This window comes from Salvelinus sp. IW2-2015, linkage group LG27 (assembly GCF_002910315.2).
Source record: "Salvelinus sp. IW2-2015 linkage group LG27, ASM291031v2, whole genome shotgun sequence".
NCBI lineage: Eukaryota > Metazoa > Chordata > Actinopteri > Salmoniformes > Salmonidae > Salvelinus > Salvelinus sp. IW2-2015.
In genome coordinates this window covers 7710245-7728775 of record NC_036867.1, presented here as the reverse complement: position 1 = coordinate 7728775, position 18531 = coordinate 7710245, and the positions used below count along the sequence as shown (strand labels likewise).

At 41.0% G+C, this 18531-nt stretch overlaps 1 protein-coding gene across 2 annotated transcripts; it reads right to left on the bottom strand.

The window, feature by feature from the left end:
* Nucleotides 1-3215: 3215 nt before the first annotated feature.
* LOC111953423 (adenosine 3'-phospho 5'-phosphosulfate transporter 2) lies at nt 3216-16412 on the bottom strand. 2 transcript variants are annotated; one of them, XM_023972674.2, is made up of 10 exons: nt 16170-16412; nt 15355-15578; nt 10366-10487; nt 7648-7802; nt 6161-6268; nt 5643-5740; nt 5433-5525; nt 4647-4758; nt 4071-4140; nt 3216-3958 (listed from the first exon to the last, which is right to left on the bottom strand). In XM_023972674.2, the coding sequence occupies exons 2-10, from the start codon at nt 15571-15573 to the stop codon at nt 3808-3810; spliced, it is 1128 nt and encodes a 375-aa protein (XP_023828442.1). In that variant the 5' UTR covers nt 15574-15578; nt 16170-16412; the 3' UTR covers nt 3216-3807. The 2 variants fall into 2 exon arrangements, with proteins under 2 accessions (XP_023828442.1, XP_023828444.1); XM_023972676.2 differs by lacking the exon at nt 16170-16412 and adding an exon at nt 15801-15874.
* Between the last annotated feature and the right edge of the window lie 2119 nt (nt 16413-18531).

The window sequence follows — 18531 nt, the reverse complement described above, 5'->3', positions numbered from 1 at the left end:
TACATTTTGCATCCTTACAGGAATTACAGCAAGGACGCTAAACATCTGCCTCGGGGCTGCGAAAATATGTCCCTGCTAAACAGATGGCCTTCATATTAGGAGTGTTCCACGTGTAGGCAGGAAGGTGGTAATCAGTTTGGGTGGGAGGTGCTGCTGTGGGGAAGAGTACTGGCTCTATGTTGGAGGAAGTCCAAAAGTCAGGAATGTGTTCAGCAGGCACCAAACATTAACTTGCCCTATAAGAAATGCTTGTCTGTTTTCTACTGCAAAACCATTTTCTACGGTGTACCCTAATGAACATGATCCAGGTTTTACCACACCTCAACATGATAGGACACTTCTGCGTTGACTTTTCTTTCCCTAAACAGTACAAATGGCAACCTAAATGAAGTACTAAGTCTCATTTACTAAATGCTTCCTTATCATTCCATTTAATAACTTAACATTATCCTCGCCAGTCTCCAGAGATCATACCCAAGCCATCCACCGACTAATCTATCATTTCAATTTGGCAAATTCGTAACATATATTACATTTTGCAAATTCGTTACATATTGTACGAAATGAGTGACGGACAACCAATTAATACATTCCATACAAAACGTGACATAGCACACTAAATGGAGTGTCTCGGATTTACGTACAGAATAATACAAAATGCTCTGAGACCAGGTTGGTTAGGCCAGCATTCCAGTACACCCACACTCCATTCAGCCTCTCTCACCCACCCAGGCCCAAGGACAAAAATGGCTGCTCCCCCTGGCCTGAACCAAGAGCCGTAATGAATAGGCTGCCAGACCACCCCGCTGTGGCAATTTGAAGAGGACAATATATTACATACCACCCTATTTGCTGTTGTGATGAGCTTCAGACACCTCCCATTATTTATTAGGAGGGGCCAGCAGAACGGCGCAGAGGTCACTGAACCCAGGTAAACGGGTGACGATAAGAGGGAGAGGAGGTGAGTGTGAGAGAGAGGGAAAGGAGGAAAAAAGAGAGGCAATAACAAAGACAGAGAGCCCTGTACTCCTAGTGCTATGTGTCCATTAATTGAGTGGTTACTCAGAGGAATGTGTTGGTTTGAAATCCTCTGGGAGGTTGTTTCTTACCAGTGGTGGTCCTATATTTGGATTAAAGGTGGTATTGGTGTATATTACACAATACTACTTTGTGAGCTTACAATCTCTCTCCATGTGATCTTATGATAAATAGGATCTGTTCACACGAAGTGCACAGGGACACCAAAGTCGAAATATGCAACGTTTGATAGATGAACAAAACGTTGCATTTCAAACTGGGGGTTAGCCTCCTTTGTTAGAGTTCTCATGGTGCTATAAGACAAATGGTGTAGTTTGCCGTGGGTCAACTGGGGTTTGCTATCCCATAATGACCTTTCAGAGAGATGGAAGAACTACTACTGCCCCCTCCCTCAGCAGCGTGGAATGAAGTATAGGCTACTGCAACCCAACGGTTTATAACAGAGGTCTAAGGCGTAACATCATAATACCAGCCACTCAACCTACAGTGAGTTATATTCACGGTTGTTACATTGTGTGAAGTCACAGAAGCATCACATCAAAAATATATCAAATATTTTGGCAAGGATACATTAAAGAACAATTATTCTGGTGTAGTTCAAATAAAAAGAACACCATAAAAAATGTGCATCATGTTCTAAAGAATCTGCAACATATCTCTTCAATCGATTTGTATTTTGCAGGAAATAGAGGGTGGCAGACATTTGTGCAAGATATGCCGCTCTGAGATGAACCGAAATGAGCAGTACTGTGAGTGTTCCATTGTAGCTTGGAGCCACTAGACCCTTGAGGAGGGTCTGTCACTTTGTCAACGCTGAGAAGCTGCCAGCTTTTATGAAATACCGAATTACTAATTGCCCTGTGTTGCTTTCCTGCCTAGATGTCAGCTTGTAATATCTCCACTTCCATTAGACCACTAACAGAGCACGATCCCGCCCCCTACAGAGCTGGCAAATATTATAATTTCCCACCAAGCTACAGAGGACGAGTGCCAGCAAGGCACATCATGAAGGACAAACCTAAAGACTTTGAAAACATTTCCCCACTCATCTACTCTATGCCGAGCCTGCTGATGGAGATCCTAAAATGTCAGCCAATAAGCCAGCCACATCACTGAAGCATGCTACAGTAGATGGTTAGGTGGAATCTGTAAGATTGATTCTAATGAAACATGCCCCTTGATTTTCAAAGAATGAATTACAAATAAAATAGGGCCAACTCTTTGATGGYAAATATGCAATGTTGTTGCTTTAAATGATTTACAAACTAAAATGACTCATGTTTCTGCTGAAACTATTTTAATTAGCTGACTACTACGGATATGTATCGGCACAACCTTTAATACCCTATCCAGTTACAGTATACTGAAATATTAAAACAGAGACATGAGGGAAACCAGATAGTTATTAGGGTCTTGGTGAGCCTGCTACCTTTGAGGGCTAGGGCTATTTWTTAGGGAGGACACAGTGACTGTCTTGATCTTCCTGCTTTTCTTTACCYGAGTGGAGCTGTTTGTTCACAAGGCAGTAGTGGTGGCACATCAAAGGGTMTTTTGTGGAAAACAGACATAACTGTACCAGCTTAAGTGAACGGGGCTAGACAGGTCTAGACCTCCTGGGAGGTGACAACCTGTGCACAGCCGCGTTGTCTTCTCCTATGGAAGCCATATGYATCCCAACACTATAGGCTACACACAGATTTCTTTCCTTTGGGGATAGCAGTTACGGAAGAAGCCAGGATGTATTTTTGTCACCTAAAACAACTGGATCTAAATGATCAACGGACGATTTGCTAAAGGTAGCATGGGATTATCAGCCCCCCAAATCAGAGTAATAAAATTAAGTAATCACTATCCACCCCAATAAAAACCCAGGTGTTGGTTGCAGCATCACCATTTCATAGAAGGGACCCAATCTAGCTAATGTTACCTTGACACACACGTGATGCTCCGCTCATCCAAATTAGGTCTAAAGCCAAGCCCTGTGAACAATGTTTGTTTTCTTTCTAGTGCTATCCTATTCTAGGATAACTAATCAAACAAGCCCGGGGCCATCTGATGGGTAAACATCCGAGAAGATCCTTGGCAGCCGTTCAACTCCCCCTCTGTAGCCAATGGATAAGAGACGGCTCTGGCAAGCTAGCTACTTACACTGTAACACATAAAAACACATGAAAAAAAACCTTTTGGATAAACTTCCCAGTTTGTTTAATGTAAAAAGAGCTACCATTTCACCAAAACAAACGGTTCGCAAATATGGCAGTTGACACGTTGATATACTTCCGAGCATAGCCCGCCCCACACTTCAAGATGTCACTGTGTTGTTGAGCGGTCTTCTGTACAATCGGATATAAATTACAAAGAAACCATGAGAAGACACATTTCTCAGACAGTAATTGAGTAAAACATCAGTTTTTTGTCTTCTGGCACATGCAGGTGAAAATATTTTTTTGGTGCACATTCAATTTCGGACATGATCATTTCAATAAATGTCAATATATTCTCTTTCAACCGTCTCGTCCCCCTTCGTCTTGCTCAGGCTAAAGTCATAGAGTCACTTACAGTGTAGAACTGTGCTATTTGGGTTAGCTAAGGAGTCAGCTTCCCTTTCAGAGTCTCGCAGGTGCTCCGTATCCACTTTCTCCTCCTGGGAATGTTTCTGTGGAGCTCTGTGGCCAAGGAATRTCTTAGGAACCCACTGTTATTAGGTCCATGTTAGATAGGAACGTTAGGAAAATGTTTGTTTATCGTGCCCACCACAGGTCCCTTTTACTACACGTTCTGTGATAGCAGCCTGACCTTCTTCCCGGTCATAAACATATTCCTGAGGTCCGCCAAAGATGGCAGCTTCATTTTGTCTTTGTTTTTGCTGTAAACATTCAGGAAGATGCCGAACAGCACTAAAAGTCCACCCCATAGGTACCTGAGAGGAAATGGAACGGAGAGGCGTATTACAATGTTTTCAGTGCCTTGAAAGTATGTTGGCTAAATTGAGCAACCGTAAACTATGAGAGGTTGAAGATAACATGACTCACTGAAAAGTAAAAGGCTTGGAGAAAAACATAAAGGATAGTACAATCGTCATCGCCTTACGCCCAGTCGTTACTGAAATGAACAGAAGACAGAAAAGTGAGAAACATAACAGCACACAACCTTGAATCTAAGTCTGTCACATCTAATGGAAATCTAGGAGAGATTTTTCTTAGYTTTGTTGATGAGATTACTTTGACATTTGTTTCGCAGTTAATCTCAAAATGAATCTGGAGGTTTCCAGAATTTCTAAATAAGATTAGGATCGCTCTGATCTGGCGTTATTTCAGTAATCTGTCAAATGTTAAAAGTTTGTGCTTTAGATTTTAGAGTGTTAGTAAGGTTATCCATACTCAGATTGTAGAAATCTTTCTGTGGAGTCATATGGTTACGTAGAACCTCTTTAACTTATGCTTCCATTGGTGGAGAAATTTCTGAATTAAACGTTTTTGAAAGTAAAATAAAGACTTTTTAGTCATAAGAAACTATATGGACAGTTCAAATGAACACTTCGACATGAAAAGTTACTTTGTGTGGTTCTGCAAGCAAAGCATCTGCCCAGACCAGAATGGTCTTCTCACCTGTGACTGCGACCAATGCTCCAAARAGTTTGATCAAGGCCAGCACAAATGAAATGCCAAAGTACCCCGTGAGAGAGAAGAAGAATGCATAACCGTATGTTGTCACAGGATGCTGAAAGAAAACAAAAGATTCAATAGATTGTCATATCACCATCTTTCCTCACTTCATATGTCTTCGACAGAGAATCAAACAAAATGCTAACTGCAGAACGGTCCATGTCTGATCTATTATAAYGAAATACACAGAGTATCAAACATGAGGAACACCTGCTCTTTCTATGACATAGACTGACCAGGTGAATCCAGGTGAAAGCTATGATCCCTTATTGATGTCACATGTTAAATCCACTTCAATCAGTGTAGATGAAGGGGCGGAGACAGGTTAAAGAAGGATTTTTAAGCTTTGAGACATGGATTGTGTATCTGTGCCATTCAGACTGTGAATGGACAAGACAAAATATGTAAGTGCTTTTGAACAGAACATGGTAGTAGGTGCCAGACGCACTAGTTTGTGTCAAGAACTGCAACGCTTCTGGGTTTTTCATGCTCAAGAGTTTCCCTTGTGTATCAAGAAATGGTCCACCACCCAAAGGCCATCCAGCCAACTTGACACAACTGTGGGAAGCATTGGAGACAACAAGGGCCAGCATCCCTGTGGAACACTTTCGACACCTTGTAGAGTAAGTGCCCCGACGGATTGAGGGCCAAAGGGGGTGCAACTCAATATTAGGAAGGTGCTCCTAATGTTTCGTACACTCAGTGTATAACAGAGAGGGTTCTACTAACCTGAGAGCAAAAGGCCACTGCTGGTCCCAATCCACCTGCACCCAACAGGCCTGTCAATATGTACCCAAAACCGATGGAATAGGAATACAAAACCTTTAACACAATCAAAATCACACACATAAGTCACATTTCTGAGGTGATTCAGGACACCACACAATTGGGTTTACAATATAAATATAACAAGTTGGTTTTAAGGCGGGTCCTCGGTACCATTTCAGAGTTAGAGCCATTATGGAGCTTCATGGCTTTCTCCTGCACGTTCCCAATGGCAGCATCAGCGCACAGAGCCAGAGAGATGAGGAGGACCCCTAAAACACCAGACACAACCAGGTATTGCTAAAGAATGACAACAGCAATGGAGGTTTCTGAATTGCTGAAGCAGCATCTGTACTTTTGGAGTGTGGGAAAACCTATATGTTTGTACATAATGTATGTGGTACAAGGTCAAACTCTTTAGATAAAGCATTATATGTGGTTCTTTAGGAGTTCAAACTCAATATTTAAAAAAATACTTTAGTCCCAGCCTAGGTAACAACCACTAGGCTTAATATGCACCAGGCTCATAAATATGAGTATCCTGATTAAATTTGATACAGGTTCTCTGTGTATCAAATACAAAATCACAGTGAAAGGATTTGGATGGTGAAAGTAATGATCCATAGTTAAACAGTGTTGTAACAACAGGCTCCTTTACCAATACCTAGATAGATAACAGATTCACATGTTACCGGTTGCATTGAAGTTGGGGGCGACTTTACTGTCAGCTAGGGTGAACCAGATGAGTCCCAGGCTCATACAGAGAGCAGCAGATACATCAGCCAGATTGTAGCGTTTCCCTGAAGAAAACAGAGGAGTTAGGCTACAAAGTCAAGGAATTCCTCCRTAACAGATGACTAACAATTTACCAGAATAGGAAGACTTGATTGACAAGTTCCACTTGGATGGAAAGTTAAATACAGTCAGTGGATCTCAGTGTCCAGATCTTTCTTCTTGTGATTCGGATTGATCCGACACCTGTCATGACTGACAACCGATCACGAAAATCTTCTGAACCAAAGACAAACTAAACTTTTGGTAATTCGGAGAGCATTTCCCTTTGTGACAAGACAGGGAAACGACAGAATAGGTGGMGATAAATGGTGCTTGTGTATTTACCCCCCTCCTTATGGGTCAGGTGGAAAATGTAAACACATGTAAACACGCTGGCTAGATAGGCGAACTTCTGAGCGACGGAGAAGAGAGGAGAGAGAAGGGCTCTGCCTCAGATCCAAGTGAGTTGAGAGGCCTGCGTGACACTGGCTGCAGCTCGGGTTGTGCACACGGCCCATACCGAGAGATTCTTTCTCTCTCCAACTTTCTACTGGACTCTTCAACTCAATTAAATCCAAACAGGAGAGAAGAGAGGAGAGGGTTGAGGTTGGTTGGTGTTGGACACGTAAAATGCAACAAAAAAAACAAGAGGAGACTGAGGAGTCTTCCCAAACAGGCCGATAGATGCCTCGGGGGTGACAAGGTGACGCAGCAGGTTGGTCTGGCTTGCTTTCATTCCTCCCTCTGTTCCCCTTTGAAGGGTTCACATCAGATCTCGCTGGCATCCTGAGTGAACGCAGTAGCGTTTCCAACTAGYCCCCCTGGGGGACCCATGGTCAACATCGCCAATGCAGGGAGGGGGAGGAAAGAAAAAAACGAGTGTTTGATCGCTAAGACGTGGAACCTTTATGAAGACAATGTCTCCGAGATGAAAGACAGAGTACTGAGAACTAGGCTTCCTCACCCTGAAATTCAACACTTGCAAACAACCCAAAAAACGAAGCATGGACAGAACTTCGAAATAAAAGTTGAAAAGTTGGTCATTGTTTGGAGGTAAGGGCATAACGGGTGTGAGGTAAGACACTCACAGGAGGTTTCTAGAGAGCCTCTCTTATGATTGACAGTTAGGCTTAACCCCTCCYCCTAAAAATAAGTAAAGTGTTTAGTTCATTGTTACCCGCATGCAAAAGGACAAACATTATTAGGCATTATTTTCAAGTCTTGATCAGKGCCCATATTCATAAAGCGTCTCAAACTAGGATTGCTGATCTAGGATAAGGTCCCCTTCGTTTACAATCATTWTGATCTAAAAGGCTAAACTGATCCTAGATCAGCACTCCTAATCTCACTCTTCGCGAATATGGGCTCTCATACAAACAAAGATCAACTTCCTTTTGCCACTTGCCTTGAATGAATATGCCTCCTATCATGACAGGAATGAGTTTGCAGCACTTGAAGATGACCTGTGTAGGATAATTCAAGTAACCCAGTGAGGTGTTTGATAGGCCCATGGTCCCCACCGTTAGAAATGCTATGATCATGTAGGTCTTCCCTGGTATTCTGCAAAGAGAAAAAGAGCAATTAGCAAGCCTTGTGGGATGACAACAAAAACAAAATACAAAAACTAGCAATACATGGGATTTTTCTGCCATTGAAATCCTTGGGTGGGTGTTTTTTTCCAAACAGTCCAAACAGTGTATGCAAATAAACCCTTTCAGTGTAAACTTAAACCAGATATAAAGTATGTAGAAAAGATAAAGGAGCAATATATTTTTTTATAAGATCATCTTTGAGACCTAACAATCACCAAAATAAAAGCTAGACAGTCAGGGAGAATCTAATATTTCGAAAAACAATTAATAAAGCAGTATTCGTTTAATTATTATGTTTGCGCAAAAATAACACAGCATTAGCCGTGACAAAATGCATAGAATTGCAGGTAATTCGCTTTAAAATGGTAAAAATGTATCTCAGCTCCATGGCTAAATACACTATATATATACAAAAGTATGTGGACACCCCTTCAAATTAGTGGATGTGGCAATTTCAGCCACACCCGTTATTGACAGGTGTATAAAATCGAGCAAATGCAATCTCCATAGACAAATACTGGCAGTARAATGGCCTTACTGAAGAGCTCAGTAACTATCAACGTGACACAGTCGTAAGATGCCACCTTTCCAACAAGTCAGTTGGTCAAATTTATGCCCTGCTGGAGCTGCTCCAGTCAACTGCTGTTATTGTGAAGTGGAAAYGTCTAGGAGCCACAACGGCTCAGCCGCGATGTGGTCAGCCACACAAGCTCACAGAACAGGACTGCCGAGTGCTGTAGTGTGTAAAAATAATCTGTCCTCGGTTGCAACACTCACTACCGAGTTCCAAACTGCCTCTGGAAGCAACATCAGCACAAGAACTGTTCGTCGGGAGCTTCATGAAAWKGGCTTCCATGGCCGAGCAGCAGCACACAAGCCTAAGATCACTATGTGCAATGCCAAGCGTCAGCTGGAGTGGTGTAAAGCTCGCYGCCATTGGACTCTGGAGCAGCGGAAACGGGTTCTCTGGAGTGATGAATCATGCTTCACCACCYGGCAGTCCAAATCTTGGTTTGGAGGATRCCAGGAGAAAGCTACCTGYCCCAATGCATAATGCCAACTGTAAAGTTTGGTGGAGGAGGAATAATGGCCTGGGTTTGTTYTTCATGWTTCGGGCTAGGCCCCTTAGTTCCAGCGAAGGGAAATCTTAACGCTACAGCATACAATGACATTTTAGACGATTCTGTGCTTCCAACTTTGTGGCAACAGTTTGGGGAAGGCCCTCTCCTGTTTCAGCATGACAATGCCCCCGTGCACAGAGCRAAGTCCATACAGAAATGGTTTGTTGAGATCGGGGTGGAAGACCTTGACTGGCCTGCCGAGAACCCTAACCTCAACCCCATCAAACACCTTTGGGATGAATTGAAAYGCCGACTTATTGGAGGGGGACTGCAATAAAAGTCTGCACATCCATTAGCTCTCCTGGGGGAGGATGATTGACCACCCTTGAAYATTGCAACCAAATACATTTTATGCCTTTTGAAATAATTTGCTCATTCTACATATCAAAGATCCAATGGCTATGGTAGACTACAAATATTTTTATTCAGCTGAAGCAAACCCACACCTTTTCAGGAAATGTACCTTTTCTAGTTTAGTCATATTTATCTTAAAAGTATTTGCTTTGCAGGCTGACTAGCATGTATTAAGTTGCAATGTCCTATACATTGGATGCCCAAATCAAGTATTTACAAAATAAGTTTTAAAGCCCCATAATCCAAAAATAAAGGCAAAATCTAATATTTTTTCCTAAAATGAATGTTCACGATTCACAAATTATTATTTTGATTCACATGATTCGATTCACCCCGATTGAACCGAATCCCAACTAATACAATGGCGAAGTGAATCATTCGTTTTTTCAAAAATATTTGTTTAAATTAATAATATGAACTTTGTATGGCCGTATTCACAGGTTTTTTGAGACATGCAGAAAACATTAATACATGCAAATAATAGCTAAACATAACTAAAGGGTASAAGATATGTTTTGAATTGGCTACCTAGTTAATGTGTTCTCTATCATATTCGTCTGGCACTATGCAGGTCCGACACGCAAACACTGATGTGCTAGTGTCATTCGAATCCTGGCTGATGTTGGTTTTAATTTAATTGATCAAATATTTTACAACTGTCCCTAAATAAATTACATAAACTATGAAATTAATTTCTTTGACTTTTCGTATTTGATCATTTCCCCAAACTTTTCCTGGATTTTCATGACCRTATGAACCCTGCAAGATGGGGGCCTCTAAAATGTTCTCTATAATTCACCTGCACCAACCATGCCCACTGGCATGCCCACCACCTAAGCCCCTTTTGATCCAGAAAAAAATCAAAATACAGAGGTGTATACATTACAGAAACCGTTTACCGTTTAAGAACCAAACAGAGCAAAACAAGTGTCTATTGGACAAATGTAGGTAGGTCCCTCCCCGTTTGCTTCCCTTTAAGAAAGGTGAACATCACTCCTACTTTTCTTTGTTTGCGGGAAGCGCAGAGGCCTAATTGAACTCCATTCCCTTGTTTACCTTCTCCGTTTGTCCTGTGTGAGCTGCAATTCCACCAGTCCAAACAGGGAGTAGAACCCAAACTGTACCAGGGTGAGGTACCATCCGAAGGGCTTGAAACCCTCCACGGAAAATATGAGCTCCTGAAAACAGCAGATAAAGTCTGATAAGTTTACTTTCAAGCCTGTGGTGAGGTAAATCACTACTTTTCCTGTAGCTTCCCACAGTATCCTCAGTGAGGCTTGCTGATAAAATGTCCCTGCTTAGCATGTGTTAACAACCAATTGTATGGTGAATCAGTCAGTCAATCAACCAAATGTATTTTTTATAAAGCCCTTTTACAACTGCTGTTTACATCTGTGATGTCACAAATTGCTTTACAGACCACAAAGAGCAAGCAGAACAGAAGCGAAAGCACARTGGCCAGGAAAAACTACCTAAAAGGTAGAATTCTAGAGCAGAACCTGGCTTAGAGGGGTGGCCCATCCTCTTCTGCCTGTACACGGTAGATATTAAGAGTACATTTAGCCATTAATTAAGGCCAGATTGTGAAGAACGTGTAAAACTGTCATATACAGTAGTCTTGCCATAAAYTCAAAAATACTATCCGACTACACCCACATCAGCAACGACCATTACAGCAGCCCCATGCCTAGCTGCTTTTAGCTAGGAATTAGCTTACAGAAAAACGGAATAGTCACCGGAAGCTAAATACTTACTCTGCCGATTGTCCGTAGGGTTGGTCCTTTTGAAGGGGGAAATTGAGAAAAAACATCTAATAGAACATAAAAAAATAAATAAAAAAAAGACTTTCCAAATGTGGTTCTGTTGTAGACCCACTTCCTCTCTGCTTACCTCATATCAAAATAAAAGCCCTGCATGTGTGCAATACCTGCACAAAAAAAGCAAGAACTTGTGGGGGACTTATATTTTGACATGATGTAAGCAGAGAAACTGCCCAAATAAAAAAACATATTCATTACTGCATTGTTGGGTTTGGAGAAAGGCATTTCACTGTACTTGTGCACGTGACATAACTTAACTTGAAATACTACAGTTTACTATAGAATACTACAGTACTTAYTATAGAATTCTGTAGTAAACTGTAGTATAATGTAGTGCTGTCACGATACCAGAATTTTGACTTTATACCAATACCAGGTTTAGTATCACAATTAGGCTGGTCACGATACCAACATTTTACAAACRATACCAGGCCAAGTATGACGATAGTGAGTACCATCGCGATACCACGTGGCAAAACATTTGTGGCCTAGCCTCCTGTTCTCCCCGTCCCCCAAAAACCTGTCACTGAAATTCACACTTCTACTCAAAACAACACATTGAATTTAACTTCACAATGTATAATAGAATACTGCATAGAATGGCTGATTTGCTTATATTTGCAAAGGCCTACCTATGATTTGGCTGGAGGAATGGGAGGAAGGAGTATATATCAGTGGAGGCTGCTGGAGGGAGGACGACTCATAAKAATGGCTGGAACGGTGCAAATGGAATGGCATCATTCCACTCCAGCCCTTACCACGAGCCCGTCCTCCCCAATTAAGGTGCCACCGTCCTCCTGTGATATACATGCATAATGATCTGCATGTCATTGTGTCAGTAAGGATAAAACATTGCATGGAAACTTCTTTACTCTTCAGTTAACCCAGACACACACTCTCCTTCTCATGAGTAGCAGACCCTTTTCCTTTCTTCCTGGGCCAATCAAATTTGCCTAAACCTACTGTCAAGTTAGCAGGTTGTTAGCTAGCTAGGTAACATGACTGAACAACGCTGTTTGTGATTAAACCAATAACCAATAATGTAACAAATGTACAAATCTAACAACAGGGTCTGAAGGAGGAATAGATGCGCGTGAAGAGCGGATGGAGAGAAGCAGGTGAGGCCTGGTAGAGGAGGCAGCTGGCTGTTTACAGCTGCCTCACAGTGATATGCCATGAAAGTAAAGTGGATATTGTTGGACCTGCTCATATAAGAGACTAGTTAGAGACTGTTGCTTCAACTCAACTGACTTTATAAATATTTTGTAACAGGCGCCAGCAGGTTCTTTGGATCGGTAGGGCTGAAAAGGTTGGTAGTATCATTTGAAATGGTACTACGGTATTCTAAAATATTGGTATCATGACATTTTGGTATCCATGATATTACCGTGGTACTAGTATACCGTGCAACACTTATCACAATACTCGATACCATCACTATACTCGATTCCAAAACGATACCACAACAACAAAAATAAGACTTATTAGCCAAAGTCACAAATTGGCACTTCATCCAGACAGATAAACTCAGCTTCAACTGTCCAATCGTTGGGTATAATTGGAGTTTAATATCATTACATTTGAAACATTTTATGTCMATTTTTTGGAGACAGCCACGTATGCATTAATTAATCAAGTATACAGCCATATAATCAATTTGAAAGTGTTTTTACCAATCTAACTACAAAAGAAAATAATGGTAATAATTGATTTAATAGGTAAATCTCTATTGATAAACTGGGTAAATCGAGATGTAGCCAGGGTCTATTCACAATACAGGTGAATGCATAGTATTCAATAGGAGTGTGTGCATGCATTGAGTTGAGCTTGTTTTAGCTCATTTCATGGCGCTACAGATGACAAACAATCCATTTAGGACTTATTTTATTGGCAACTACTAGGAGAACATATTGTACAGCATTTTCAAAGAAGAAGCAATCTCTTCTTTTAGAAAAGTGTGTGTTGTCTCTTTATTAAGAAAGTAGTAATTTGCGAGGCAGAATGTAGCTTTAGAATCTGACTTTGTGGCTATGTAATCTAGTGTAAACCAGACGGGATGCGAGGGAGACAAAGAAGTGACTGAGTTTTTGGTGGCGAGGGGAACAAAGTGAATTAATAAAAAAACTATCAATCAGCTTTGAAATCAGCATATTTTGCGCTATGGTATCACAAACAAAGTACTAGGGTAGTGATTTTTTTATATTATTTTATCTTTATTTAACTAGGCAAGTCAGTTAAGAACAAATTCTTATTTTCAATGACGGCCTAGGAACAGTGGGTTGTTCAGGGGCAGAACGACAGATTTGTACCTTGATGTTGCTTTAGCTGTAAGCTAGCAAGGAAAGTTAGACTACAATTAACGCTGAAAGTTACCGGTATCGTCTTGCATTGTAAAATAATTTTAGCCTGTATGGACATTGTTTTGCGAACAGTAATGAACAGTTTCAACATTTCTACATGCCGTGTTGCATTATTCAAGTGTGTTAACTGCTGTGCAGCATGAGTGGGGAGCTAACAATGCAGCCCAGATAGCTCTAGCAATGAATGAGCAGGCTCTTTGCACTATAACGGTGCCGCACCGATATACATACTTGGTCGTCTGAGTCAGGTGAGACACATTAGACAGAAGTACCGAACTTAACAAAATTCTAGTACCAAACCGYTTTGTATCKAAAAAGTTTCGGTGTACCGTKCAACACAGTAAATAGTACAGTATTGTCCACAAAAAAATATTAGTAAATACTACAGAAATGTCAGCAAATACACTACAGTCYGCAAATATATATATATWTTTTTACTAGAGTAAATACTACAGTATTTAATTTGCATATACCCTGCCCATTCCTCTCCCCCATGTCCCAATTTGTGTCACCGGTAAGTGAAAAACSTAAATGCCAAGTATAGACCATATTTTGTGTTAACTATGGGTATAGAAAAGAGCAGAAGCTCTGAACTCTTCGTTTGCTGTTTTAGTATTTCTCCAGTAGGTTTCGTCAAGGAGAAAGCTCCCCACTTCTATGTCAAAGATAATAAAACAAAAACATATTAGTAAATACTACAGTAATATCCCCAAAAACACTACAGTAAATACTACAGTATACTACAGTCCGCAATTACTATAGTATATACTACTCTTTTTTTTACAACAAAATACTATAGTAAACTGTAAATACTACAGTATACTGCAGTAAATACTACAGTATTCACTAAAAACACCACAGTATTCACTGTGGTGTCTGCAAAAACAGACACCACAGTATTCACAGTTTAGTCTGCAAAAACACTACAGTGAATAATACAGTATTCCTACCATAGTATACACTATAGTATTTTTGTTGTTGTGGGTAACCTCACTGAGGAACTGCATGGGTCTACAATAGAGTAAAGTTCTGTTAAATTCTACCTTCCATTAGCAGTTTTTTTCCCTCAAATTCCCCCTGCATAAGGACCAAGCCTACAGAAAGACACAGTAAGTATAAATATAATTTTATATTTCAGCAACACTAGYGTGTAAATACTAGCGTTGCTAAACGCAGCTACCCCATGCCCTAATATCTGAACACTGAAKTAAACAGCTGAAAACAGTTGCAAAACGTTTCACAACTGTTTTTATTGGACAAATTCAGGCAGGCCCCTCCCTGTTCGCTTCTGTTTGGTTCCTAGTGAATACATCTTAGCTCTCGAAAACTCTAGGCGTCATTCTGCCTTCTCCCTACAGTTCTCAGTCATTAGCTTCGCCCACGACTGCCTCAAGTGAACTACAATCCTGACGCTGTGTTTTAACATTTAGAAAAGTCAAAAATCATCGCATGCAATACGGCTTTCAAAAACATATGGTCTTTATCTTGCACCAGTGAGAAAGAATCCTTCAAATAAAAAATATACACTTACTGTAGCAGTTTTGCACAGATCCATACTACACTTTCACTTCCCGAGTTACACACAGGTCTCTTGTCTACCGCCTGTTTTCCGTAAACAAGCACTGTAACATGGAGATATGGCCGTGTAGGAACACTAACCCTAACRAGGGTGTGTATCAATTTAACCTTTCATCTTTTTTGTATTATTTCTTGCTGATATGAAAGATATGGTCCTATGCTTCCAAAACCGCAAGCAATGCATTAACAAACCCCCCCCAACAGAAGACGCCTTCATCCAATGATTCTTATGTGTAATCTAATGGAACTGAAAGTCATGATCAAGGGCTAAATACACCCCTGCTTACTTGTAGGTAGCCATAGATGAGGTAAAAGAGGAAGACACCCGCCGTGCAGATGCAGAACTGGGTAGCTGTGTTGAAGCTGCTCAGGTTGATGCCTAGCACTCTCAGCTCCTCCACAGACTTAATGTGCGGAGACATCATGACCTCGCTGGACGACGGGATGGAGATAGACAGATGCTTCCGGGCGTTGTTGTAGTTCATCAGGCCGAATTTGGCACTCATTGTGTCTGGGGATCAAATACAGTACTTAGGTAGTTTCAATACTTTGCTTTCTGTTGCAAAAGGATGTGACAGGCTATATACTAAGGGTGGGAAGATGAGGAAGAAAATTGGTCTGTGTACTTGCATGCATAGTAGCCAACACGTTATTGTCTGTATCAGGTATCTATCACTGACACACATTGGCCGATTCAAAACTGGCATATAGATAGTAAGCTAGGGAATTTTACCTGTAACAACCAAGGACAACAGCGCAATTATCAATGATCTTATTTCCGTGGGCGTTTCAGGATTTTACTCCTTGAGATATACAGCACTACTAAACTAGCTAACTATTTGATTGAATACAACAATGATTAATTGCTAGCTACTTAGATAGCCAAACTACCTATCTAGCTAATAACAACTGCAGTGAGTTGCGTGGGGAAAATCCTAAAACGACCACTGAACATTTCAAAACACCAACATATGACATACATTCGGGMTTCGACTTTATTAGCACCAGAGCTATTTTTTGCAATACAAAATTACATTTTGCTAACTTCTTTAGAAGCTTAACTATAACGTTTTTTTTTTTACTGACAATTCTAACTAGCTACCTGRTTAGCTGCTACAAGCTAGCATGCTAGCTGAACAAAACTTCCGGGTTTGAAATGTGTATGCTGCGTTGTTCTTCAATCGATTCGGATTATTATAACGTTTCCAGACGTGACGGATCCATGTTCTAAAGCTATTGTATTGACATTTTAATTATTTTGACGCGAAAAGACCTGTAGCACATTTGCTAACTTGCGAACCACTGCTGCTGTCTCCTGGCAGCAGCCAACAACTTCCGCTGAGTGTGACTCGTCTCGAACTATGACCTCATTTCCTATTGGTGGAGGGAACAACACCAGGTCAGTTGAAAAGTGAAATGCACCTAGCTATATTCTTATTGTAGCCTACTCAGTCATTGCAACACAGAAAAAAGTAATTTCTCATCACATCGTGCATTATAGTTTGCATTGAGAAGTTTGGTGTTATAGATATATCCACACCCTACCTTCCTTGTCCAGCGCTGGATGGTCTATAACACATAGGATTACTTAATGTACACACCGGTCTTCTTGTGTGTCTGCAAATCATTTGTAAACAGCAGAACCAGTCCTTCCAGACAGTCTACTTTTCAAGGAGCTGGAAGGTAAAATGCCTATTCATATAATCCTTTCTTGTTTTGTGTTTACTTTTCATAGTTTTTTGCAATTCAGCAAATGGTGAAATATGAACTCACTGGACATTATTGACAAGAATCCCAGATAGAACATGAATTGTATGATTTTATATGGCACTATTGCTCACTAAATGCACCATTTGTGCTGTTATTTTTAATTGTTTGATTCAATGACAACGTAGCAAAACCAGAGAGGCAAAACTTTGACATATCCCTTGTCTGACCGAGAAGGACCGATCCTGTCCTGTGTTTGATGTTGAGTCTCCATAGGGCCTTAACAGCTCACGGTATGATCCCCTCTTCCCTCTGATCCCCTCCCCCCAGCCCTTACTGTATCCCTCTGCCCTCCCTCCATCCCTCCTCCCTCTCCGAGCTGTCCAATTCTCTCCCTCTCCGAGCTGTCCAATTCTCTCCCTCTCCGAGCTGTCCAATTCTCTCCCTCTCCCAGTAGATGACATGGCTTTTCCGTCCACACAGGAGGTTAATTCACTCTAGGATGGCATTATTTCCTCCCAGCTCTTTGACAATATAAAAATTCAGAGTGGACAGCTCTATCCCTCTTCCATCTCAGATTTGATTGTAATGGTATTGCCTTTTGTCCCTAGGAGGCCTCCAGCCGCCACGGCCGGGGCTATATGACACTAAATAGCCAGGCTACAATTTTCAAAGAATTCTGTTAATAACTCATTTTGAATGGGAACTTGGGCGCTGCTTGGCTGGTCAGTCCGGCCACGTCCCCCTTACCCCCCCTACTACTCACAGGTCACCTCCTATACCTAGAAGGAGCCCAAACGCTAAATGCAAGGGGTTAATTAATGTTTCTGAATTTACGAGTCCCCTATCTGTTACGCTGCATTCCAAATAACAGTCCCAAAGAGACACAAATGTCATATTTACAGCCTGGCTGTAAAAAAAACTATTCAGCAATGCACAGTAGTCTGCATGGGGCTGACCACTTTCTTTTCCCATCAAACTTTACAAGTGTACCCATTCATCAAAAATGATGGATTTATGTAATAAAACCCATTTCCTCCCCATAAGACCCTTTTAAATAATAAAATAATTATTTATTGATTGTTAAAAATGTACATAGTCGTGTAATGGCTTTGCACCAGCGCACAGGACGAACCTGTGATAAATAAAGGCCAGAAAGAGAGATGAAGGGAATGAAATGACTTCTGAACCAGTCAAATCTGGATTAAATATAGCCCCTTGCAGTTTGGATCACAAAGGACATTAAATCCTTTGGAGGCTCGCATGGACCTATGCACGTTCTTCTTGCATGTTCTTATTTGAAAGACAAAGTGCAGAAACAGCATCAAGCTTAATTGCCTTTTCAACTGAGACAGGTTGTTTGAAGACTACTGAACAAATTGAACATGGTTGTTTTAGTCATTCTGCTGTTGGATTGTTTTGAACTAAACTGTTGTAATGCAAAGTTTGAGCAATCAAATGTGGCCTTGCAAAGATGACTGAAACTTAAATATCCATTGAGAGGGTGGTATCACAGTATTCAAAAATTGTGTTTAGACATTTATTTTTAACCCTAGCAGAAGGGATGGACACAATACAGTCTGAGAGCTGTCTTTCACAGTACCCTCCACTGATGGCCTATATGTTTCTCCCCCTAACCCACTTGCCTGAAATTAAAAAGAAAATCACACACACACACACACACACACACACACACACACACACACACACACACACACACACACACACACACACACACACACACACACACACACACA